Below are 25,032 nucleotides of genomic sequence, written 5' to 3' on the forward strand. Positions count from 1 at the left end.
AAAAGATCCCTTGCTGCTAATCGGTAGCCCATGTAGTGGCGACAGCGGGTTACCTCTCAAACTCTGTATGGTCCTTAACCATATGTCTGACGCCATATAACCGTAAATAAAATGTGTTGAGTGCGTCGTTAAATAAAACATTTCTTCATTTATTTTTATTTTTACTAGGAAGGAAGGAAATTTTTATTTAACGACGCACTGAACACATTTTATTTACAGTTATATGGCGTCGGATTTTGTTTGTCGTACTAAAACGGCAGAGGTATATAGTAGCGCATAGTGCTGGAGCAAAACCTCAAATTTGGGCAAAAATTATATACATAATATTAGGGGAAAATGTGTTAATCTGAGACTTTTTTTTACCATGTATTTCTATCATTATACCCTCAGAATTAGTTGCAATCCATGTAAAAATGCGTAATGATTTGTTTGCAATCCTATACAGCTGTTTGGTAGTAATGCTAATATGAATAAATGTTATCCAAATTCGGGCATTTCTGTTTAATTCGGGCACTTTCGTTTAATTCGGGCAAAAGCCCGACAAAAATGGGAGCCCGTACACATATGGCGTAGCGTGGTCTGAACCAGGAGGGGTGTGTCTGAGGGGGGGGGGAGGGGGATATGAACCTAGCAGACCCTTTTGTCTACATTTTCCCTGGACACCTATATGAACAGCCTAATATTAGACTGTAAAAATGTTTTAGCCTCAGAGGGAGTGGGGTCATCCGAACTCATCAAATTCCACCCCTCTCTCCAACCCCACAACTTACGCCAACCAATGGCGTGCTGTTAGTATTCCTTTTGAAAGAAAGAAAGACAGAAAGAAAGAAAGAAAGAAGAAAGAAAGAAAGAAAAAGAAAGGAATATTTGTTTAACTACGAACATTTGTTGTCGCTACAAAGAAAGAAAGAAAGAAATGTTTTATTTAACGACGCACTCAACACATTTTATTTACGGTTATATGGTTAAGGACCACACAGATTTTGAGAGGAAACCCGCTGTCGCCACTACATGGGCTACTCTTTCCGATTAGCAGCAAAAGATCTTTTATTTGCGCTTCCTACAGGCAGGATAGCACAAACCATGGCCTTTGTTGAACCAGTTATGGATCACTGGTCGGTGCAAGTGGTTTACACCTACCCATTGAGCCTTGCGGAGCTCTAACTCAGGGTTTGGAGTCGGTATCTGGATTACAAATCCCATGCCTCGACTGGGATTCGAACCCAGTACCTACCAGCCTGTAGACCGATGGTCTAACCACTACGCCACCGAGGCCGATTTGTTGTCGTTACATCCCATGATTTGGACGCTTGATCCACACACAGAGAGAGAAAAACAGGAAATCAGCTGCCGCCAAATGATAAAAAAACAAACCAAAACATAAAGTGATCTTTTATATGCACTTTCCCATAGACAAAACAATACATATCATGTCCTTTGATGTACCAATCGAAGGTCAGTCGTTGGGACGGGGAGAATCTGAGCCAAACGGTCAATGCTGCGACTCATCGCATACAGACAAAGTGTCCCCACCACTGAGGTACATCGTCTTCCTAGTTCTATTGAAATCCCAGGAAGCTCTCACAAAAATGCCAGACCATTTCTATGTCCATATTTCTTAGTTCATATATATAATTTTAAACAAAGTAGGCAAGTCTCCGGTGGTTGTATGTACTCGAGAAATATTACTCCATCTAGATCATTATCAGACACGCCCACCGCCAGCACCGCCCAGGCACAGTTATAGAAGTTAGTGATGGAAATCAGTTACTTATTTTATTTTTTTATTCCAAGCCCCTTGTTTACAATTAGAACAACACATGCCAGATATTGTTTCATTCTTCGGTTGGTAGTGGGCATGTTGTAACCTGGTACTTGGGGCGGACAAAAGGTCGAATGGTTTTATATTTAATTTTGTTTCTGCTCCATTTAGCGGGGCGGCCGGCCCGCTATTGCATTTTGCCTCCCCGCTTTCGTGTTTTGCCGCCCCCTTTATTTATCTCTATCCCTCTTTATTTTCCTGCATCCTACTATATTTTATAGAACCCAGCTCCGCCATTACATATTGGACACTTTTTTTCACACTGAAAAAAAAATCGATCAGTCGGCCCACTCGACATCAAAGAAAACAAGACGCGGTGTGAGAAAAACGTCAGTGGTTTACGATAGTTACCGTGACGTAATTTAACACTATTTTAACAGCCTCGGTCAATCAGTCTTTTGTGTTTACTAACTTTCGTCTGATATTTTTTTCTCAATTGCAGATGTTGGTCGTAACTGATGATTTTTAATTACTGTCATTTGTTTATGCTGTAATTCTTTATAAAATATTATAAACTTTTCATTTGGGGGGTATCACCGCTTATAAAAATAACGGAAGTGGTAGTGTTCATCATTAAAAGTATTTTTCTTGGACGCCAAATTATATATACACCGCCTTTACTAAAACGAAACTACTTTTTATCATCGGGCGATATCAGTGCGATCGATTCATTCGATGAAGAAATAAAAAGAACACGGACATGTTATCCCAATTTAGGGGATCACCTTTATTTTTTTAGATATCTTGAAATCTTTATTAAATAAATTTAAAACAAGGGGTATGTCTTTTCGCAAAGTCGACCAATACCCAACGATAGGCCTACACGTAGATCAAGTACTCGGGCTAGCCTATACGGTAACCATGTTTCCCACCCCTTTTTTTTTTCTTTTTCTCTTCTGGTTTCTTTTTTATGGGGGTGGAGGGGGCTTCCGCCCTCCTTTAATTTTTACCCAGCGAGAATATTATGTAGGCCTACATTTCCTTCTGCTCTTTTTCCATTTCCTTCAACTTCAAAATATGGTCATAAATTTGATTTTCAGATTATTTTCTAAAAGACAATCCACTGCATCCTTTCTGTAACTTGTGCTAATTGGATCAGGTTCAGTGTCATTCTGCTCACTGGTGTTATCATCAGATAAGTGTTTGATTCTATGTTCAGTATTGTCAACATCTACTGGACTGTATTTATCATTCATCCAATACAGTTAAAGTTACAGTTAGAGAACATTGATTTATTAATCATCGGCTATGTCAAACATTTGGTAATATTGACCTATAGTCTTACAGGGGAAACCCGCTACATTTTTCTATTAGTAGCAACGGATGTTTTATATGCACCATCCCACAGACAGGATAACACATACCACGGCCTTTGATATGCCAGTCGTTGTGCACTGGATGGGACGAGAAATAGCCCAATGGCTCCACCGACGGGGATCGACCCCAGACCTACCGCGTATCAGGCGGGCGCTTTATCACTGGACTACGTCCCGCTCATCATCTAATACAGATACTGTTTCTTCCGTTTCCACTGTTCTTAGTCTTGTTCTTCTATTTTGAATTCCAAAATGTGCCTCAAAGAGTAGACCTATTTCAAGCTTTTATAAAATTAGAATATACATCTGTAAGGAAAGAAAACCAACTCCTTATATACAAATGATGTGAAGTGAGTAAAGTGAACAGATATTATAATAATTTAATAATTATCACACACACTCACGCACGCACATACTTTTACAGCAATAAAAATAATAATAAAATTGGGAGAAACAACCTTTCGAGAATTGATCTACTATACCTCCGCATGTTAATCTCTAGACCAGCTTATGCAATGACATCATGGCGTATAATAAAGGTATATAAATGAAACGTTTCTGTTACCGTACCGCAATGTGTGTGCAGACGACAGTAAATTTGTTTGCAAACGATGGTAAAAGAAATAACCAAAAATGTAGTATTGTTACAGATATATATATTTTTTTGTAGGAAATGATTTAGTTTTCAGTATTTAGATTATAAATAGAAGTAGGAGTAGAAATAGCGGTGTTGATTGTAGTCCACAGAACAGTTAGTCCTAACCGAGTGGTAGACCCATGCAACCCGATACGATCCTAATTTGATGTTTGGTCTAACTTATGAATATTGTATATAACTTCTGGAAAGGTTGCTGAACTTTATGTTATGTATAATCATGCACTTTTTAAAAACGTGTGATACATGCATACCATATCGATATATTGGACTTCTCCAAAGTACTGATGGTATCGCTAACGATCTCGAAAAATTTTCTCAGGTACAAAATACAAAATAGTAGCCAAACACTATTGTACATATATATGTTTACTTCAAACTGATCTTCATGTAAAGAAGAGTAAAGTAAAGTGTGTTTTATTTAACGACGCCACTAGCGCACATTGATTTTTTTTATCTTATCATCGGCTATTGGATGTCAAACATATTATGGTCATTCTGACACTTTTTTAGAGGAAACTAGCTGTCGCCACATAGGCTACTCTTTTACGACAGGCAGCAAGGGATCTTTTATTTGTGCTTCCCACAGGCAGGATAGCACAAGCCATGGCCTTTGTTGAACTAGTTATGGATCACTGGTCGGTGTAAGAGGTTTACACCTACCCATTGAGCCTTGCGGAGCACTCACTCAGGATTTGGAGTCGGTATCTGGATTAAAAATGCCAACCCTCGACTGGGATCCGAACCCAGTACCTACCAGCCTGAAGACCGATGACCTAACCACGACGCCACCGAGGCCGGTATGTAAAGAAGAAGATGTCATCTTCTAAATTCTTGAAAACAAACAATGCAAACAACATGTCAACTTTTACTTTCGCGTTTACAAGTGACTTCAAACTTTGAGCCGCGTTTACTCGGTTTCTGACGCCATGCTAAGTTGTAGGTTTTCGCGTGTGACGGCTCATATATGCTTACATGATTTTGATAACCAATACAATGGGAATAAGTTATAATCAGTTTGCACCAACCGATCAACGTTCGATTATATAATCGGTTAGAATAATATGAACATAAGAAGTATTTAGATTATAAGGACCATGCACTTACTGTGTTTAACATACAAATGGCTAATTTTACCGTTACTGTTTACTATCTGTTTTCTGTAAAGGGACTGACCCTAGTTTTTAAACTCTAAGGCATGTTTTTCACTATTAGAGACGTTTATGATCACTGAAATCAAACATTACTTATATTTTATTGTTTAGATTATCCATTTCCATACAACCGAAGTGTTTCTGGTCATTCTGGTGTTTCTAATACCACAACATGCATTGTTCATATTTTTAAAAATGCACGTGCGTCTGAGAAATAACGGTTATGGAGTCACGTTTTAGTATATTTTTAAGGGTATTTCAACTTCACAGACTCTTGTTTCACTCTGTTGTATCCAAATTCGTTACAGGTTTTTAAATTAATCAAACGTGGTGTCCATGTTTACGGGTTGAAACTAGGGTCTAGGTGAAAAATATCCCTTAGTGTGTAAAAACTAGGGTCTGACCATTTAACAAACCCCGGCATATTATGGGGTTTTATAATCGATCAGCACTTAATCAGCGATCAATTTTCGATTATAATCGATCATTGGAACATCACCATTTCACTTGAACTTATTTTAGTTGCTTGTTTATATCCAATTAAGGTTCAAGCACGTTGTCCTGAGCACACACCTCAGCTATCTGGGCTGTCTGTCCAGGACAGTGGGTTAGTTGTTAGTGGTGAGAGAGAAGAGGGTGTAGTGGTCTTACACCTACCCATCGAGTCATTAAAACTCGCTCTGGGTGGGAGCCGGTACCGGGCTGCGAACTCTGTATAGTGTACCTACCAGTCTTATGTCCAATGGCTTAAACCACGACACCACCGAGGTCGGTGGAACATCGCTAATAGAAGTTGTATACAACAATACGTGGCGTACGGGATCCCGTTTATGGGGGGGGGGGGGGGGGGGGGGGGGGGGGGGAGGGCAGGTTGGTTTTCCCCTGAATTAAACAAAAATGCCCGAATCTGGATAACAACATTTATTCATATTAGCATTATTATCAAACAGCTATATAGGGTTGAAAACGAATCGCTACGCATTTTTACTTGGATTACAACTAATTTTGAAGGTAGAATGATGAAAATACACATAGTAAAAACGTCTTAGGCCAGTATTTTTTAACAAGAACTTTTGTGCACAAAGGTAGGAGGAAGGGGAAAAAAACCCCCAAAAAACCCCAAACCTGTTTGGGGTGTATCAGTAGGGGTGATTTTTTTTTAATATGGCTACTTTGATAGATGTGGATTCTTTGTAACAAAATAAGATTGACAAGGCACCTCTAAGCTCCCACATTTCCTGTGGGAAAATAGACACTACTGATGCTTTTAATGTGAGAGAAGCAAGAGTACTACAGAGAAAACATCAGACAGCTACCTACCATGATCAAAGGTTTGACCCCCAAAGTGACACTCCACAATGCGAAGAGACAAGTGCGCAGGTGCATAGAAATCGGAGCGAAATAGCGAATCGGGAACGAAAGAGAGCGACCGAAGACGAATTAACAATTCGTATCTACAACGGTATATTTATTGACGAAATAAGTGTTATTTCTCACTGTTTCCTTACGAAATGCGCCACAATAGACTAGAATGGTAACTCTTTTTTCTTTTTTTTAGAGTTCGAGTTCGTAAACCGAATAATAAAAAAATACTGGCCTTAGATTAGCACAGTTTGCCTGAATATCTGTGTCATTTTGGCCCGAATTTGAGGTTTTGCTCCAGCACTATGCACCTGCCCCCCTGCCTCGTACGATTATGGAACAGTAGACATATTCGATCTAGCCCACACTATAAGAACCACTGATCAGGGCCCCAGCCTACCCTATCCCACCCCCAGATACTTGCTGCTGGTGGTACTTGGTGAAGAGGAGGACGTCGTTAACTGCAACAACAACAAGATTTGGAAAAACCCCGGAACGACAGCGCCTTGCCTACCGGTGTTTACACAATTGGACGAGTCTCCCCTGGGTTGTCATGCAACGACCAGAAGCAGTCAGGCCCTTTTTAAGGGCCCTATGGGTAACCTAGGGAGACACCACAGCACCACAGAGGTCTAATTAACGAGCTACTCTCGATTCACTAATGTCATAACCTATATTAACTACGGAACTTTCTTTTTGACCGACCGTTCAAAATTGCGCTCAAATTCCTCAGTCAAACTTGCACACCTTTTCTCTTTTGGCATAATTCTTGCTCCATTCAAAAATTCCATGGCACCATTACCCCCCCCCCCCCCCCTTCCGCTGGTGCTCACCTGCACCTGCCAATGCAGGCGATCCCTCCTTCTCCCCCCCCCCCTTTTCCTATCCAAGACAGGCGTGCGCTACAACAGCTTGCTCTGAATGTGCACGTAAAGCCCTATGACCTGACCTGACCTGACCTGTCCCATTTCACTAAACATCGTAAGTTTACGTCTGCTACTAGCAGTTATACCTGTCATGCGTCAATCTAATTAAAATTAGCTCCACTATTACATGTGGATCTAACAGCACCCCGTTGGAGCTCATGTCCAGTTGACCTTTCATTCGACCAATCAAACCTTACTAGCAAAATCATGCCAGTGATTTAAAAAGAATTTGAAAACATTATGGATTATGCCGAGGGTAGTGAATGTATGCCGGAAACTAATTGCAATATAAAAATTTATATAAAATTCGTTTCACAGACGAAAAAAACCGTGATGGTATAGCCATAAAATCTGCTTATACTAGTTTACAATCCAGAGTTTATTACTGCATTCCTCCCCCCCCCCCCCCCCACCACCCCCTGTTTTTTTTCAATGTTGAAATAGACCAACAAATTCGCCTATTGCATAAGTAGTCTCGCCCGATATTTTTAGAATTTGTATGCTCCTGAATAACGCTATAAAAGGCGAAGTGTAATTGGTCGATATTTATAGATGAAATGTCACCTGGACCCAGTAGAGCTAATCAGATTGGGTCATGCGTTTACACGCGTTTAGCGTCTATTTCAAGCAGAAAATTACATCATTACGGAAGCTGGAGTATTTTAAAGGAGCTCAATCACGGATTTGGTGGGCCTTGTTTCTCTAAATATGCATTATAAATGGAAATTACATTCATTTGGAATACCAAACCTAGTTACTGTATGATCCAAAACATTTTAATTGAACTACGATCGAGGGAATTCCACGACACGCTTCATTTTTAAAATTTGGAAGTCTTCTTGTAAAAAGTCATAAAAATACGGAAAAACAGACTCGTAGTGATGAGGCTATATATACGACAACCGTATAATGTATTTGTGGATTTTACATAAACGATCGCCATGTATAGAGACTTGGCAAATGAGGGCCGGCTATATACATGGCAAATAATAAAAAATATATTATTTCATGACGAAAATAACCGCGAATACGCTGAAATAAAATAATAAACAGTCGGAACATGAACTCACCATTTATTATTATTATTATTATTATTACTATTATTATTATTAGGCGCGTGTGTAAATTATTTTGACTGGTTCGCAAAATGGTATTTCGGTTTTATTGTATAGCGTATTGTACCGTGTACTGTTGCATGTTTTGTTGTCCAAAGGTTGGCTAATTATTACTTAACTCAGTTGAATCCAGTTCTACGTGCAGGGACAAGTTCAGCCTGCCGTTTGTGTGTGTGTGCACGCACGTTAATCTTGCATTTTTATAGCCAAAACTCCTCCAGATAAAACACCGCCCCTCCACCCCAAAAGGTAGTAGTAGGCTAATAATAATAATAATAATAATAATAATAATAATAATAATAATAATAATTAGTAGTAGTAGTATTATAATGTTGGTAAAATCACGTCGCGGTGGGGTGGGGTGGGTTGGGGCGGTTGTTACAGAAACGTTACATAAATTTAGAGGGGGACCCGGGAGTGGTCTAAGCTAAGTAAATAAAATGTGTTGAGTGCGTCGTTAAATAAAACATTTCTTTCTTTTCTTTCTTTAACCATAATATGTCTGAGGCCATATAACCGTAAATAAAATGTGTTGAGTGCGTAGTTAAATAAAACATTTTTTCTTTCTTTCTTTCTTTAACCATATGTCTGACGCCATATAACCGTAAATAAAATGTGTTGAGTGCGTCGTTAAATAAAAAAATTTTTCCTTCCTTCCTGTTACTGTGCTAAATCCCACCCTAGAGCGAGAACGCTCCACACTCATACTATACCTAACGAACCTAGCATTTACTCCATTATACTGACATGAGAAATATGACAATATTGCTGGCCAACTTAGATAACAGTCATTATGTGTGCACTATATACATGTCTGGAATGTCAGGGAGGATAGTGCACCGAGAAATTAGGGGAGATAATCAGATTACTGACGTGTATTCGTAAAAAACTTGTATTAGTGTACCATGTGCACACTCATCACGTCCGTAGTCAGTTTAAAGGGACATTCCCGAGTTTGCTGCATTGTAAGATGTTTCCGACTAATAAAATAATTCTACGATTAAACTTACATATTAAATATATTTTCATGTTTAGAATATTAGTTTCTGTATATTGAATGTGTTTCTGGTCGTCTTAATATTTGTAAGAAGCCCAAACTGGATTTTGTCTTTAAATAATTTCGTACGTACGAAAAAATCTTTTTTATGAAATAAAGTGAAATTTAACCTACTACAAATATTAGAACGATCAGGAGCATGTTTAATATACAGCCACTAATATTTTATTGAGAAAAAATATATTTGATATGTAATTACACTCGTTAACAAGTCTATCAATCTAATTAAAACTAGCTCCACTATTACATGTGGATCTAAAGACAGCCAGTTGGAGCTCATGTCCACCAATCAAAACCTTACTTGCAGAATCCTGCCAGTGATTTAAAAATAATTTGAAAACATTCCGAATTATCCTGAGGGTATACGACATGTTTCGTGTGAATTACGAATGCCTTAAAACATGTTTTATTTTATAAAATAAATAATTTGTAATGTAAAACTGAAGACTGATTTAGTTTTTTTTAATTTTATAAATAAATAAATAATGTTTAATGTAAAATTGAAGACTGATAACCCACCCCGTACGTATTGATATGGTTCGCTGTACTGCGGCCACTAAAATAGACTCGCCCGATATTTTTAGAATTTGTATGCTCCCAAATAACGTTATAAAAGGCGAAGTGTGATTGGTCAATATTTAAATTATTATTTACAGATGAAATGTTACCTGGACATTGGGGACTACGCAGTGTTGTTAGTTTTAAATCACTGGCAGGATTCTGCAAGTAAGGTTTTGATTGGTGGACATGAGCTCCAACTGGCTGTCTTTAGATCCACATGTAATAGTGGAGCTAATTTTAATTAGATTGAAAGTCTATCTTACAAATTGCAACAAACTCAGGAATGTCCCTTTTAAGGGACGTACCCTAGATTTTAAACACTAAGGCATATTTTTTACTATTATAGCCGTTTTTGATAACTGAAATCATACTTTACTTAGATTTTATGGTTTAGATTATCAATATTTCCGTACATTCGAAGTGTTTTTGGTCATCCTTGTGTTTTTAACATCACAAAATAAATTTCTCATATTTTTAAATACGCACGTGCGTCTGAGAAGTAACAGTTATGGAGTCGAGTTTTAGTCTATTTTAGAGGGTATTTCACCATTTCAAAGTCACAGACTGTCACAGACTCATGTTTCACTGAATTGTAACTTTATTCAAATGACCGGCCTCGGTGGTGTCGTAGCAGGCCATCGGTCTACAGGCTGGTAGGTACTGGGTTCGGATCCCAGTCGAGGCATGGGATTTTTCATCCAGATATCGACTCCAAACCCTGAGTGAGTGCTCCGCAAGGCTCAATGGGTAGGTGTAAACCACTTGCACCGACCAGTGATCCATAAATGGTTCAACAAAGGCCATGGTTTGTGCTATCCTGCCTGTAGGAAGCGCAAATAAAAGATCCCTTGCTGCCAATCGGAAGAGTAGCCTATGTAGTGGCGACAGCGGGTTTCCTCTCAAAATCTGTGTGGTCCTGAACCATATGTCTGACGCCATATAGCCGTAAATAAAATGTGTTGAGTGCGTCGTTAAATAAAACACTTCTTTCTTTCTTTATTCAAATGTGTTACAGGTTTGTAGATTAACTGAACTTAGTGTTAATTTTCACGGGTTGAAACTAAGGTATGTCCCTTTATAGTAAAACTGGTACACGTAACGCGTCCGGGATTTGGCGGAAAGGCGTTTAGTGGGTTACTGCGTGATACTAACACAGTGGTGCTGCTTTCAGATATGGTTATCATAAGCACGCTAGACAAATTAAGATAAGAAAAATGTCAGCACACAGTTAAGCATGTTAATATAATTAAAAAGCCGAAGTTAGCCATCATCCTCTGCAAGCGGGCTGTAGTAATATCATCGTCGTCGTCTCGCAACAGAACTATATTAAACAAAAACCATGTACATTGTTGTTATTGATAGCACAAAATTCAAGAAAAGGTCTGACATGGTAAATTTAGTTTGCTGTCATATACTGATTTAAACAGTGCGACGTTTGTTTTGTTTTGGGCTTTTTTGTTGTTGATTTTTGGTTTTTGTTGGGTTGTTTTTTTTTGTTTTTTTTTTTTTTTGTTTTTTTTTGGGTGTGTGTGGTGTCGGTTGAGTGCTAGCTTGAGGTGCTTGCATCGCAGAATGGAACCACCTCGATGGATCCATTCAACTGATTGGGTTTTCTCGTTCCAACCAGTGCACCACAACTGCCGTGATATGTGCTTTCCTGTCTGTGGGAAAGTGCATATAAAAGACTACGAAATCCAGAAATACCAAATGTTTGACATCCAATAACCAATGATTAATTAATCAATGTGCTCTAGTGGTGTCGTTAAACAATTTTTTTTTCTTTTTTCTTGATTAGACATTAGAAATTATACTGATCATGCATAATGGTGCACTTTATGACACGTGGTTTGGTATATACACACACTTCAAACTATTAAGATAATGATGAGATAAGGTTTTTTTTGTTTAACGACACCACTAGATCACATTACAATGATGAGATGAGTAGAACATGAAAACCAGAGATAGATGAGAAGATATTGTTTTAAGATAGATGATATTAGGTAAGTTAAGAAGAAACTAAGATGAACTAAGATATTTTTTATGATATATGTTGTGATGTGATGATGTGATGTGATATGATGTGATGTGATGATGTGATGTGATGTGATGTGATATATGATATGGCATGACATAACATGACATGGCATTGCATACGACGTGGTGTATGATATATGATACTATATCACATGACATCACATAACATGACATAATATATAATAATTACCTGATCGGATATCTGACATGCCATGATAGGAAAGCATAATATTGAAATGAAATGGAATAGATTAGATTAAGATTAGCTTACACTTTTCTAAAATCTTAGCTGAGGTTCAACATCAGAGTTACGGGTTTGAATATAGTTCTGATGTTTATGGATCAGAATATCAAAAAAGGTTACAGTTAAAGTTTGTTTTGTTTAACGACACCACTGGAGCAAACAAGTTATTCGTGCTTTGAATAAATACAATTTTAGTTATGACCCACACTATTATCTCATCATACTGCCATGTTGTTGGGGGGGGGGGGGTGTCGGGGGGGGTACTACTGCTGCTATTGTTGTTATTGGGTTTGGGTGGGGGGGTGGGGGGGGTTGTGAGTTTTTTTTGTGGGTTTTTGTGTGGGGGGTTTTGGGGGTTTTTCTTTTAACAGAACACTTACTTTGGACAAACTAAAATAGCTACCACTTTCACGACAATATGTATACAAACGTATGACGTGTTTCCGACAGCCCTTGCGCGTATGACGTTTCCGACAGCCCTTGCGCGTGCTGTAACCTCACCGTGGTGCAGGGGTGTAACATTCTCTTTGAGAATGGCCAATACAGCACAAATCCCCTTGTTTTCTTCGAGATAGAATTTGGATTCTGAGTAAAAGTCATCAGTATCTATCTGTGATATTTGTATTTTTGCACAGTTCTTTACACTGTTTTTATTTAAATCTTGAATTTTTATATTGATGTTGATCATCACTTTATTTGTTTGCATTACCATAGTTTGACACCCAATAGCCGATGTATTTTTTGTGCTGGGGTGTCGTTGAACATTCATTCATTCATTCATGTTTCCCACAGATGCGTTTCGTAATATCTGGCACGAGGCGCGTGTCAAACAGTGCTTGGTGGGAAGAGAGGAAGAGGGAAGATCTCGTGTTAAATCTCGCGGTGACCCACGTCTGTTTCAAACAGCTGGCAAAAGTATTCCGGAAGAGAACGGCAGTGGGAGGGTAAGTATTATCACAACGATGGCAGCAGTGTCTCTCACGTTTCATACTCTTTCTGTTACCTACCGGTCTCACCAGGAAGGCTTTCGGGGCAAAGTTTGTTTTTTTTTTCACGTCTGCTTTGCGTTCAGTATTGGACTGCAGCGCGCGCAGAGATTTTCACGTCTGCTACTTCGGTTCTGGCTAAGAGTGCGGTTCGCGCAATGCAGTTCGTGCACAAGGCTGTGTTTTGAAGCTCTAAAAGAGAATACTGAGTGAATCACATCGCTAAGCTAAGACATGCTGATTTTACAAAGAGAAACGTCAGACCGTTAACCCATGAAAGACGATCTTCGTTATAAATTGTTCTTAAAGGAATTTTTCTTGCTATTTATTTATTTTTTTGTAGATGTGAAAAGTGGGAGCGAGAATTCAAAGTCGGCCCTGATAGACGAGACGTCGGGAAGCATCAATGGCTTGTTAATAAGATTTCAACACAATATATGCTTTTCTAAACCAGATCACATAAAAAGGCTGTTTTAATGCTTTTTGTCTTTTAAAAAAGTGTTATGGAATAATTGGAGAATACGAAATAGATAACAGGAATTGCAGAAATGGCGAGAAACTGTGTAAGATATATCGCAAAACGTTTAAAAACAACCACTGTGCAGTTAAAGTGAGTTTTATTTTCCTGACGTTTTTATTACCGCCAAACATTTTCATTGCACGTGAATGGCAGCTGTATCCTGGAACGAAGAAGAGTTAATTAGTCTTGGATAGCTTTCTTGAATGAAGACAGACCATCGCTGTGACCGTACCGTGTGTTCCTTTGACAACGGGGAACCGGGCGCCTGCGCAATGGATGTCTTCCCAGGAGTGTTACACAACACGGATTTATAACCGTTATTAAAAAGTATGAACCAAACCGAACACACACTGAATGATCCGCACACCTGCATCTACCTCGACGCACTTGAACAGGCGGGTGGTTTCAGTCTACTCGCGGTCAAGCGTATCGCGAACTCGCTGCGTCCGGATCGTAATGGACCCTCAGAAGTGCAATATATATGATAGCACGCGATAAAGATAAATTAACTTTTGGAGAAATTCAGTGCTATCGCTGGTATCGACGGTGTATGAAAACCTCATGTACAGAATTGTCTGTCATCTTGGTAAAGAAATGAAGTCTTAAATATAGACATTCATACTTAATTCTATTTTTATTATTATTTTGTTTATATATTATTATTATTATTGGGAATCATCCAGAAATATAATAATCAGTTTGTACTGCTTTAATTCCATTTTAAAGCACGTCCAACAGTTACAATGCTCAAACAAATTGCTCAACAATTTATCCTGTGTGTGATACTGCTGACAGGAACCAGGGGCCAAACCTCACCCTTCACCACTTCATCGACAATGACCAACTCGCTGGTGGATGAGGACAAACAATTTGAAAACAATGTCCTCAGCTCAATTCTTCGAATCGTTGACCACAAGTTTGATACGCTCAGCACCAGACTGACCACCATGGAGAGAGCCATCAACGGACTGCAGTTCTACAACATACGACAGTTTCGCAGTGTATCCACGAAGATTCAAAGTACAACCGGGATATTAGAACGAGTTGGCGCCCAGGTAAATAAAAAATGTTTGTTTATTACTACTATTCCACCCTGCTGAGGCAGAAAGTGATAATGACGTGTCAAATGAGTTAATGTATTAATTATGGTATTTTGATAAAAAAAACTAATTAAAAAAACAAAAAGCATCATGTAGTTATTAGGCAAATCCTGTATTCAGGCCTACATTTTACAAATTTAAAATTTAAAAACTGGTATTTTCTTCTATTTCGTAAGCTATTACAGCTGTCTTTTAAAGTTTTATATTTTTGCATGATATGGTTTTTTGAAGAGTACCAGTGGCCCAGTACTTCCGTCTTCAGCTCTGGGTTTTCTCCTGGACGTAGCACAGCCTTACCTCTTGGATCAATATTCTACCCGGTTTGGAATGTGGCATTTTAATTCTCCTAAACTGATTGTCTTTCTTGATTTGCGCCCTCTGTCTGGTTGTCTATTTATCCATAGTTGCGGGGGGAAAATTGATTTAAAACACGTGGTTTGACAACGGGAATATAAGATGAAAAAACAACAACAATACATTCAAAAGACAGCGGTAGAGAGTTGGTAGGTGGTTGTGGTGATTTAGTGGTGATTCTTCTCAGCATAAGTTAATGGCAATCCTTCGTGTATGTAGATGGCATTTGTGAATCTTTGGCTAAAATAATTATGTATTTGTTATGGGTTTTTTTTAGGTAGGGGCGGGACATAGCCCAGTGGTAAAGTGCTCGCTTGATGCGCAGTCGGTCTGGGATCGATCTCCGTTTGGCTATTTCTCGCTCTATCCAGTGCACCACGACTGGTATATCAAAGGCTGTGGTATTTGCTATCCTGTTTGTGGGAGTGTGCATATAAAAGATCCCTTGCTACGAATAGAATAATATAGCGGGTTTCCTCTCTAAGACTATATGTCGAAATTACCAAATCCAATTACCAAATCTAATAGCCGATGATTCGTAAATTAATGTGCTCTTTTTTGTTTTAGGTAGGTCATGTGAGTGCTGATTCGAGAGCCTTAAAGCTGGCTGTGAGTATTCTAGGTCGTGACGTTACTTCCATGAAAGAATCGAACGCGCGCATGTTCCAAGGCTTGGAGCAGAACATACTTTACGTGAACAATAACTTTGAAGAAAAGACTGAGGAACTAAAACAGTCTATAAAGGATGTGAATTCTAATCTAGAAAACAATGCCGGCGGCGTCGACGCAGGCGACGTTGAGAGTTTACTAACAGAGGCGATGGTCAAAGACCATATTTCTGCCTCTGTGAGCAACTGCAGCGAGAAAATATCATCTCTTGAAGACAAATTGGACGTTAAATTCTCCAGGCTGGAGAATCAAACAGAGATAGTCCTGGAGAGTCTTTCAAACGTGTCAGTAAATCGCGAAAGTGTAGCGTCGTGCAACTGTGATCAAGGTAAGACATCGTCCTTCATGGACAACGAGATGCTGTACCACGCGTTAGAAAACATGACGTCCAACGTGGTGCAGTCCATCAGCTTCTTCAGGCACACGAGCAGCATGCTGGAGAGGATCATAGAGAACACGGACAACGTGGCCTACCAGCAGAAGAAACTCCGCACGGACATAGTGGAGATATTCTCCGAGTCCAGCGAATCGTCCTTTTCGGAAACTTCCGAAAAGCGTGTTGAGAATTCCTACTCCGAAGGATTCGAGACACAGCTAAAGGAAGGAGGTTCAGATTCGGTTGTGGCTTCTCAGCAAAGTGGCGGAAGAAAACCTCGGCCTGTCGGGTCGACATTCGGTCACGGCGGTACCTCTGGGCGATGCAATGTTTCCGAGAGTGTTCTCAGGGGAATTGCCCATTTTTCGAAGAATGGATCTCAGCTGTTGGAACTTCTCACGGAGCTCGCCCAGATGAGCTCAGTGTCAATCGTGGCCTCCATAGACTCGCTCAGGACTGAGGTGTCGCGACTCGGGGAATTGTTTAACGACGACCAGTCGTATCCTTTCGCAGGAACCCTCGCTGATGAGCTGTCGCTGATGAAAATAGCGAACACCACACGAGCAACGTTCCACTTGACCGAAACTGTCGCTTCCAACACGGGATGGATTCCTTACATATTCCACAATGTCCAGTTTGTGGAGACCCAACTCAACAAGTCGATGGATGTGGCCAACTTGATGCTGACGGAGATGAGGAAGCTGCGCAACAAGCTGCCTTCCAACTACGGGCGGATGGAGAATGTGAACAGTCAGCACGGCGCCTTCAACCAGGTGCCGAGGACATCGTCTGCTCACTCTAGGAAGAACCGGCAATACACCCAGGACATGACCAACAAGGAGATATTGCAATTCATCTACGAAACCAACACCAAGCTGAAGAGGATAATGCCGGCCTTGACACGCTTAGTGGCAGAGCCAGGTAAGAAGTTAAAGGTGTTTTTTTTAAACAACATTAGAGCACGTTGCTTAACAATCTAATTAAAATTAGCTCCACTATTATATGTGGATCTAACAGCAGCTAGTTGGAGCTCATGTCCACCGATCTAATTAAAATTAGCTCCACTATTACATGTGGATCTAACAGCAGCCAGTTGGAGCTCATGTCCACCGATCTAATTAAAATTAGCTCCACTATTACATGTGGATCTAACAGCAGCCAGTTGGAGCTCATGTCCACCGATCTAATTAAAATTAGCTCCGCTATTACATGTGGATCTAACAGCAGCCAGTTGGAGCTCATGTCCACCGATCTAATTAAAATTAGCTCCACTATTACATGTGGATCTAACAGCAGCCAGTTGGAGCTCATGTCCACCAATCAAAACCTTACTTGCAGAATCATGCCAGTGATTTAAAAATAATTTGAAAACATTCCGAATTATCCTGAGGGTATACGACATGTTTCGCGTGAATTACGAATGCCTTCAAACATGTTTTATTTTATAAAATAAATAATTTTTAATGTAAAACTGAAGACTGGTTTAGTTTGTTCTTTGGGTTTTTTTATAAATAAATAAATAATTTTTAATGTAAAATTGAAGACTGATAACCCATCCCGTACGTATTGGTATGGTTCGCAGTACTGCGGCCACTAAAATAGACTCGCCCGATATTTTTAGAATTTGTATGCTCCCAAATAACATTATAAAAGGCGAAGAGAAATTGGTCAATATTTAAATTATTATTTACAGAGGAAATGTTACCTGGACATTGGAGACTACGCAGTGTTGTTGGCAATCCGATTAAAATTAGTTCTACTGGTCTAAATAAGGCATGCGTAATTCACATGAAACATATCGTATACCCTCAGAATAATTATTTTCAAATCACTGGCATGATTCTGCAAGTAAGGTTTTGATTGGTGGACATGAGCTACAACTGGCTGCTGTTAGATCCACGTGTAATAGTGGAGCTAATTTTAATTAGATTGGTTGCTTAATTAATCACCAGCTGTTGGATGTCAAGCGTGTAATTGATTTGGTTTGCGTCAAAAGGAGAGCTGATGGTGATTTAAAACATATTACTGGTATTAACTTTTAAATCCATACCAACTCTACAAATTTTTTTACTAAAATCATTACGTCATTGTAAATAGGAAAGTTTCTTGACGAATTACCATTAGAATGTATAGATTAAAGCTCATTTTTTAATATAGGGGTGAAGACATATAGCTGGAATAGCCAAGGTAGGCACGTTCACTTGAATTATTACTGGTAATCAATAATGCAGTACACAGAGACTAACGGTAGAACTTGGTGCGCAGTTGCTTTATCTTAGCTGTTCCATCAGACATAACAGGACTTTTTATTTACAATGCTCCCACAGACAAGATAGCACATACCACGGCCTTTGTTATACCAGTCGCTGGCTGGAACGAGAATTAGCCCAATGGGCTCACCGACGGGGGTCGATTGGGCTATGTCCCGCCGTTTATTCATAATAGGAAGGATATGTTTTCTTTAACGACGCACTCAACACATTTTATTTACGGTTATATGACGTCGGACATATGGTTAAGGACCACACAGATATTGAGAGAGGAAACCCACTCTTGCTACTATATGGGCTACTCTTTTCGATTAGCAGCAAGGGATCTTTTATATGCACCATCCCACAGACAGGGTAGTATATACCACGGCCTTTAATATGCCAGTCGTGGTGGTATTCATTATAGAGTTATATGCAAATTCATCGGTTCCTTTCGGTGCAAACAGACTTTAATTCTAACAAGTAGTCTACATTTCCCCATTAATAGCACGTGGTCTTTTATATGTACTTTACAATGGACAGGATAGCACATACCACGGTAAATAGTATACCAGTCGATAGGCATTGGTTAATCAGGTAAGAACGTTTCCGTGATATACATTGGTAGTAAACGTAAAACAGCCTCCTACCCATTCCCCACAAAAAGTGCTTGCTCGGTGGAAACTGATACATACGTTATCAATCAGTCATTTGACACGTGCTTACTGACGGTTCAAGCAGGACTGTCTTGGACTCATGTTCCAAGTTTGCAGGCGGAAATCGCTCTATATTTTTTTCCGTAAAATGTGCGTCTCTGCAGATTAAGTGAAGTCGCGACCTAAAGGAGTATAAGAACGCGTTTTGACGGTTGCTAAATACAAGTCAGAATTGTACTTATCTTAGACGATAAAGAATTATAGTAAGGTGGCTACATGAAACAAATACCTACTTACTTATTACCGGCCAATTTGTACTAACTAGATAATTGGCGGACATAGTAGGGTGCCTTCTTAACACAGATGGCTGCGTATTTTTTCCTGTATTAGATTACTAGAAAGGAATTTATGGTGACCTCTTAAAACATGAGGTTTTTAGTGCAGGTCACCGTGTGCTGTATGAGATGGTTTGAGACAGAAGACAAAATGTGGTTTTATTTTATTCTAGTATGTCAGACCATTGGCAATGTCAAAGCCAGGGTTCCTTGGATCATTTTACTTATCCCACAGCGCATGTAGGATGCTATTTCCGAGAATATGATTCGCATGCGGTGGGATGATTCAAGTGGTTAGCATTATTGGGAGTTATGTTTTGACCTAAGAGACCGCATTTTCTCGCAGTTTACTACATGATCGGCAACATTTGTATTAATGCATCCGGAACATCCGGAACAAACAGACAATTTGGCTGTTGTTGTTGGTAAGTTTTAACGTGCATACATGCCACGAAAGCTTCACGCACGCCTGTCATGGGCTTAATCTCTGACTTCGCCAGTGACTAAGTCTAGGACAAGAGGGGGGGGGGGGGGGGGAGTTTGAGGTGGACAGAATTTGGAATACAAGTATTTAGTATAGAATAGTAGACACCGAATATGGGCCGTGCTCTGATTGGCTGAATTTCGATTCCTTCGGTTCTACATGGAAAAACCTAAGTCTACGGAGAATAACTGCACCTAAAATCATGTCCGGACTAGAAATTTAAACCCAAAAATAAGTTTGACTGCTCGGCCGAAAAGGTTTTAAGGTGATTTGAGCGATTGAACGGGCGCCCAAGAGAAGTGTGTTGGACTATTTATAAAAAAAATAAACATACAAATTTTGAAGCTCAACCAAAAATTGTTTAAAGTCCAACTAAGCCCAAAAAGGAGGATACCTGTCCTAGATAAGGTTGGCGTCTACGGGGAAGAGATGATGTAGTCCTCATTGAAGTGGGGCACCAACTTCCTGAAGTCGTGAGCCCATAGGCATTTCGCCAATGGGAGGTACTGAGCGCCGGCGATGATCTTGATGATCCTGTGAACGGTGTAGTTGTCCATCTCGTTGTGGAGGATCCCCTGTCTATACAAGCCGTCCCGACGCGAAGTGATGACAAGGACCTGCCCGATTCCCCGTAGATCCCCAGGGTGGATGGCGACCTGGTTGCCATCTCCGGGAAAGTTTTAAATTCTTTCTCTTGGATCCCGCCTGGCAGTTTGTAGGGATCCGATACGTCACCAACCACGTAATTTGGCTGTACATACAATATAAACGTTTTCTGTTTAAGTCCAACCCATTTTAAAGTAGCATTAGGATGATACAACGTATATTTTACAGTTCAAACTCAAAAATGATTCTAAGACAACTCACATCAACAAAAGCACGGATATTTGGCTACACATACAATCATAAAAAAATGTGTTGTCGAGTTCAGCCTATATATTATTACAGTGCTAGTACCGGCCTCGGTGGCGTCTTGGTTAGGCCATCGGTCTACAGGCTGGTAGGTACTGGGTTCGGATCCCAGTCGAGGCATGGGATTTTTAATCCAGATACCGACTCCAAACCCTGAGTGAGTGCTCCGCAAGGCTCAATGGGTAGGTGTAAACCACTTTCACCGACCAGTGATCCATAACTGGTTCAACAAAGGCCATGGTTTGTGCTATCCTGCCTGTGGGAAGCGTAAACAAAAGATCCCTTGCTACCTGTCGTAAAAGAGTAGCCTATGTGGTGACAGCGGGTTTCCTCTAAAAAACAGTGTCAGAATGACCATATGTTTGACGTCTAATAGCCGATGATAAGATAAAAAATCAATGTGCTCTAGTGGCGTCGTTAAATAAAACAAACTTTACAGTGCTAGTATTATGGTGATACAACGTATTTAAAGGGACATTCCTGACTTTGCTGCAATGTTTAAGATGTTATCGACTAACAAAGACTTTTTAACGATTGTAATTACATATCAGATATATTTTTCTGCATAACATATTAGTGGCTGTATATTAAACGTGTTTCTGATAGAACTAATATTTGTACTAGGTTAAATTTCATTTTATTTCCAAAAATATAATTTTATTCGTACGTATGAAATTATTTGAAGACAAAATCCAGTTTGGGCTTCTTACAAATATTAAGACGACCAGAAACACATTGAATATACAAACACTAATATTCTAAACAAGAAAATATATTTAATATGTATGTTTAATCGTAGAAACATTTTATTAGTCGGAAACATCTTACAATGCAGCAAACACGGGAATGTCCCTTTAATTATACAGCATACTTTTGTTTTAATTCTTACTCCTGATGGCGATTGCTTTTTGTCGTCCCAACCAGTACCCCATGACCGATTTATCAGGTGCGTGCTGACCGGCCTGTCATTCACTAATGTCAAAACCTATATTAGCTCTGAAACTTTCTTTTTGGCGACCGTTCAAAATTGCGCCCAATTTCCTCAACCCAAATTGCGCACCTTTTCTCTTTGGCATAATACTTTGCTCCATTCCAAATTCAATAGCACCATCACCCCCCGCCTCCCCCTGCTACCGACCACGGTCGGGCTGCTGGTGCTCCCTTGCACCTGCCAGTGCAGGCGGTCCCTCCATTCCCCCTCCCCCACCTTTTCTGTCCTGGACGGAGGAGCCGGCCGAGGCCACCTCTTGTGCCCAGGACAGGCGTGCGCTACAACTGCTTACTCTGGATGTGCACGTAAAGCCCTATGACCTGACATGACCTGGCCTGTCAAGAAGTGTGTATAAAAGATCCCTCGCTGCTAATAGAAATAGTTCTGCCCTAGACGAAGGAGCCGGTGAAAGTCGGCACTTGCATCCATGATACCGGCCTCGGTGGCGTCGTGGCAGATCATCGGTCTACAGGCTGGTAGGTACTGGGTTCGGATCCCAGTCGAGGCATGGGATTTTTAATCCAGATACCGACTCCAAACCCTGAGTGAGTGCTCCGCAAGGCTCAATGGGTAGGTGTAAACCACTTGCACCGACCAGTGATCCATAACTGGTTCAACAAAGGCCATGGTTTGTGCTATCCTGCCTGTGGGAAGCGCAAATAAAAGATCCCTTGCTGCTAATCGGAAGAGTAGCCCATGTAGTGGCGACAGCGGGTTTCCTCTTAGAATTTGTGTGGTCCTTAACCATATGTCTGACGCCATATAACCGTAAATAAAATGTGTTGAGTGCGTCGTTAAATAAAACATTTCTTTTTTTTTTGCATCCATGACAGGCGTGTGCTACAACAGCTTGTTCTGAATGTGCACGTCAAAACATCATGATGACCTGACCTGAACTAATAGAAATACATGTATGTACCGGCTCTAGTGGTGTCATTGAACAAAACAATCTTTAACATTTTAAACTGTATTATGTTTCGCTATCAGGAGAGTACGTACTACGGCCTGCGATATACCATTCGTGGACCTGGGACTGGGATACCAACTTGCAGTTCTATCGTAACTTCTTACGAAATTATTGAAATGGTGACTTTTTACAACTTAAAGGTTTCGCATATGTTAAACATACCTCTAACACATGGGCCCAAACACATGCTAAACACATGCAGTTATATTCCGCAGTAGTTTGATCTTCTCTGTTAGTGCTGGTGGGAATCACTGACCAGTCGATAGGGACTATATAACTGTATTCAATCAAAATTAAACCTATAGAAAATAACGGTGAACCGGTCTCAAGCGTGCAATGGTCTAACAGGTAGGTCAAGACTGTTAGGTGGTGTATTTGCACCTTCATATTGCATCTAAACAGTGATAATCAACGGTCGCTATGATCATTTGGAAAGTATAAGTAGCGGCTTACCTAATAGCATCTCACCAGGTCAAAGTTCGAACTTTGAATGTCGCATTAAATAAGACCACGCCTGCCATTGGTGAGATATGTCACTGTACTTGTTATAAAATGTTGTTTTATCTGGCCAGTAGATTGCTGTACTTTAATTTGAACTGGAGTCATTGTACCAGATACAATTGTACTTGAAACCTGTGCGGGATTCTAACAAAATTAGGATGACAATTTTTGTACGGAACAAGAATAATAATAAATTGTTAAAGTTTGTTTTGTTTAACGACACCACTAGAGCACATTGGTTTATTAATCATCGGCTATTGGATGTCAAACATTTGGTAATTTTGACATAGATATCTTAGACAGGAAACCCGCTACGTGTTTTCATTAGTAGCAAGGGAGCTTTCATATGCACCATCCCACAGATAGGATAGCACATATCACGACCTTTGATATACCAGTCGTGGTGCACTGGCTGGAATGAGAAATAGCCCAATGGGCCCACCGACGGGGATCGATCCCACACCGATCGCACATCTGGTGGGCGCTTTACCACAAGAATAATCAAACACTTCCAGTTAGGGGCGGGGCGTAGCCCAGTGGTAAAACGTTCGCTTGATGCGCAGTCGGTCTAGGATCGATCCCCGTCAGTGGGCCCATTGGGCTAGTTCTCGTTCCAGCCAGTGCACCACGACTGGTATATCAAATGCCGTGGTATGTGCTATCGTGTCTATGGGATGGTGCATATAAAATATCCCTTGCTGCTAATCGTAAAAAGTAGCCCATGAAGTGGCGACAGCGGGTTTCCTCTCTTAATATCTGTGTGGTCCTTAACCATATGTCTGACGCCATGTAACCGTAAATAAAATGTATTGAGTGCGTCGCTAAATAAAACATTTCCTTCCTTTCTGTAGTATTTTATATGCTGTTATATACTCTGTGAGCCACATACAACTAGCCTACATGCATATCAAAGGTTGTTGTCTGTTCCATCCTGCCTGTGAGAAAGTTCTTATGATCTGAAACCGTATTCCATGATCAAAATAGTATATCTGCACAAGACAGAGTCAAAAGGATGTTAGGCAAAGTCGTGTTTGCTTCCATGATCCACTATCGGGTGTTGGTCCTTAGGAGGACGGCCACTCCCTAATAGGTCTGTAACGTGATGTCTCATCCTTCCTGCACCGCCTGTAAGAGGACTGCAACTCCCTAGTAGATCTGTAAGATGGTGTCTTCCTTCCTGCACCGCCTATAGGAGGACCGCCACTCCCTAGTAGATCTGTAACATGTGTCGCCCGTACTGCATCGCCTATAGGAGGACCGCCACTCCCTAGTAGATCTGTAACATGTGTCGCCCGTACTGCATCGCCTATAGGAGGACCGCCACTCCCTAGTAGATCTGTAACATGTGTCGCCCGTACTGCATCGCCTATAGGAGGACCGCCACTCCCTAGTAGATCTGTAAGATGGTGTCTTCCTTCCTGCACCGCCTATAGGAGGACCGCCACTCCCTAGTAGATCTGTAACATGTGTCGCCCGTACTGCATCGCCTATAGGAGGACCGCCACTCCCTAGTAGATCTGTAACATGTGTCGCCCGTACTGCATCGCCTATAGGAGGACCGCCACTCCCTAGTAGATCTGTAACATGGTGTGTCGTGCTTCCTGCATCGTCAATAGGAGGACCGCCACTCCCTAATAGACCTGTAACATGGGTGTGTTATCCTTCCTGTACAGCCTATAGGAG

General features: G+C 40.4%; 1 protein-coding gene across 1 annotated transcript in view; it reads left to right on the top strand.

Moving 5' to 3' along the window:
- Nucleotides 1-13,305: 13,305 nt before the first annotated feature.
- LOC121382120 overlaps nucleotides 13,306-25,032 on the top strand; it is a 29,114-nt gene continuing 17,387 nt past the window's right edge. Inside the window, exons 1-2 of the mRNA XM_041511624.1 lie at nucleotides 13,306-14,810; nucleotides 15,777-17,175. Coding sequence (XP_041367558.1) covers nucleotides 14,499-14,810; nucleotides 15,777-17,175 — 1,711 coding nt within the window. The 5' untranslated portion in view covers nucleotides 13,306-14,498. The remainder of the gene's footprint in view (nucleotides 14,811-15,776; nucleotides 17,176-25,032) is intronic.

The sequence above is a fragment of the Gigantopelta aegis genome, chromosome 9 (assembly GCF_016097555.1).
Source record: "Gigantopelta aegis isolate Gae_Host chromosome 9, Gae_host_genome, whole genome shotgun sequence".
Classification (NCBI taxonomy): Eukaryota; Metazoa; Mollusca; class Gastropoda; order Neomphalida; family Peltospiridae; genus Gigantopelta; species Gigantopelta aegis.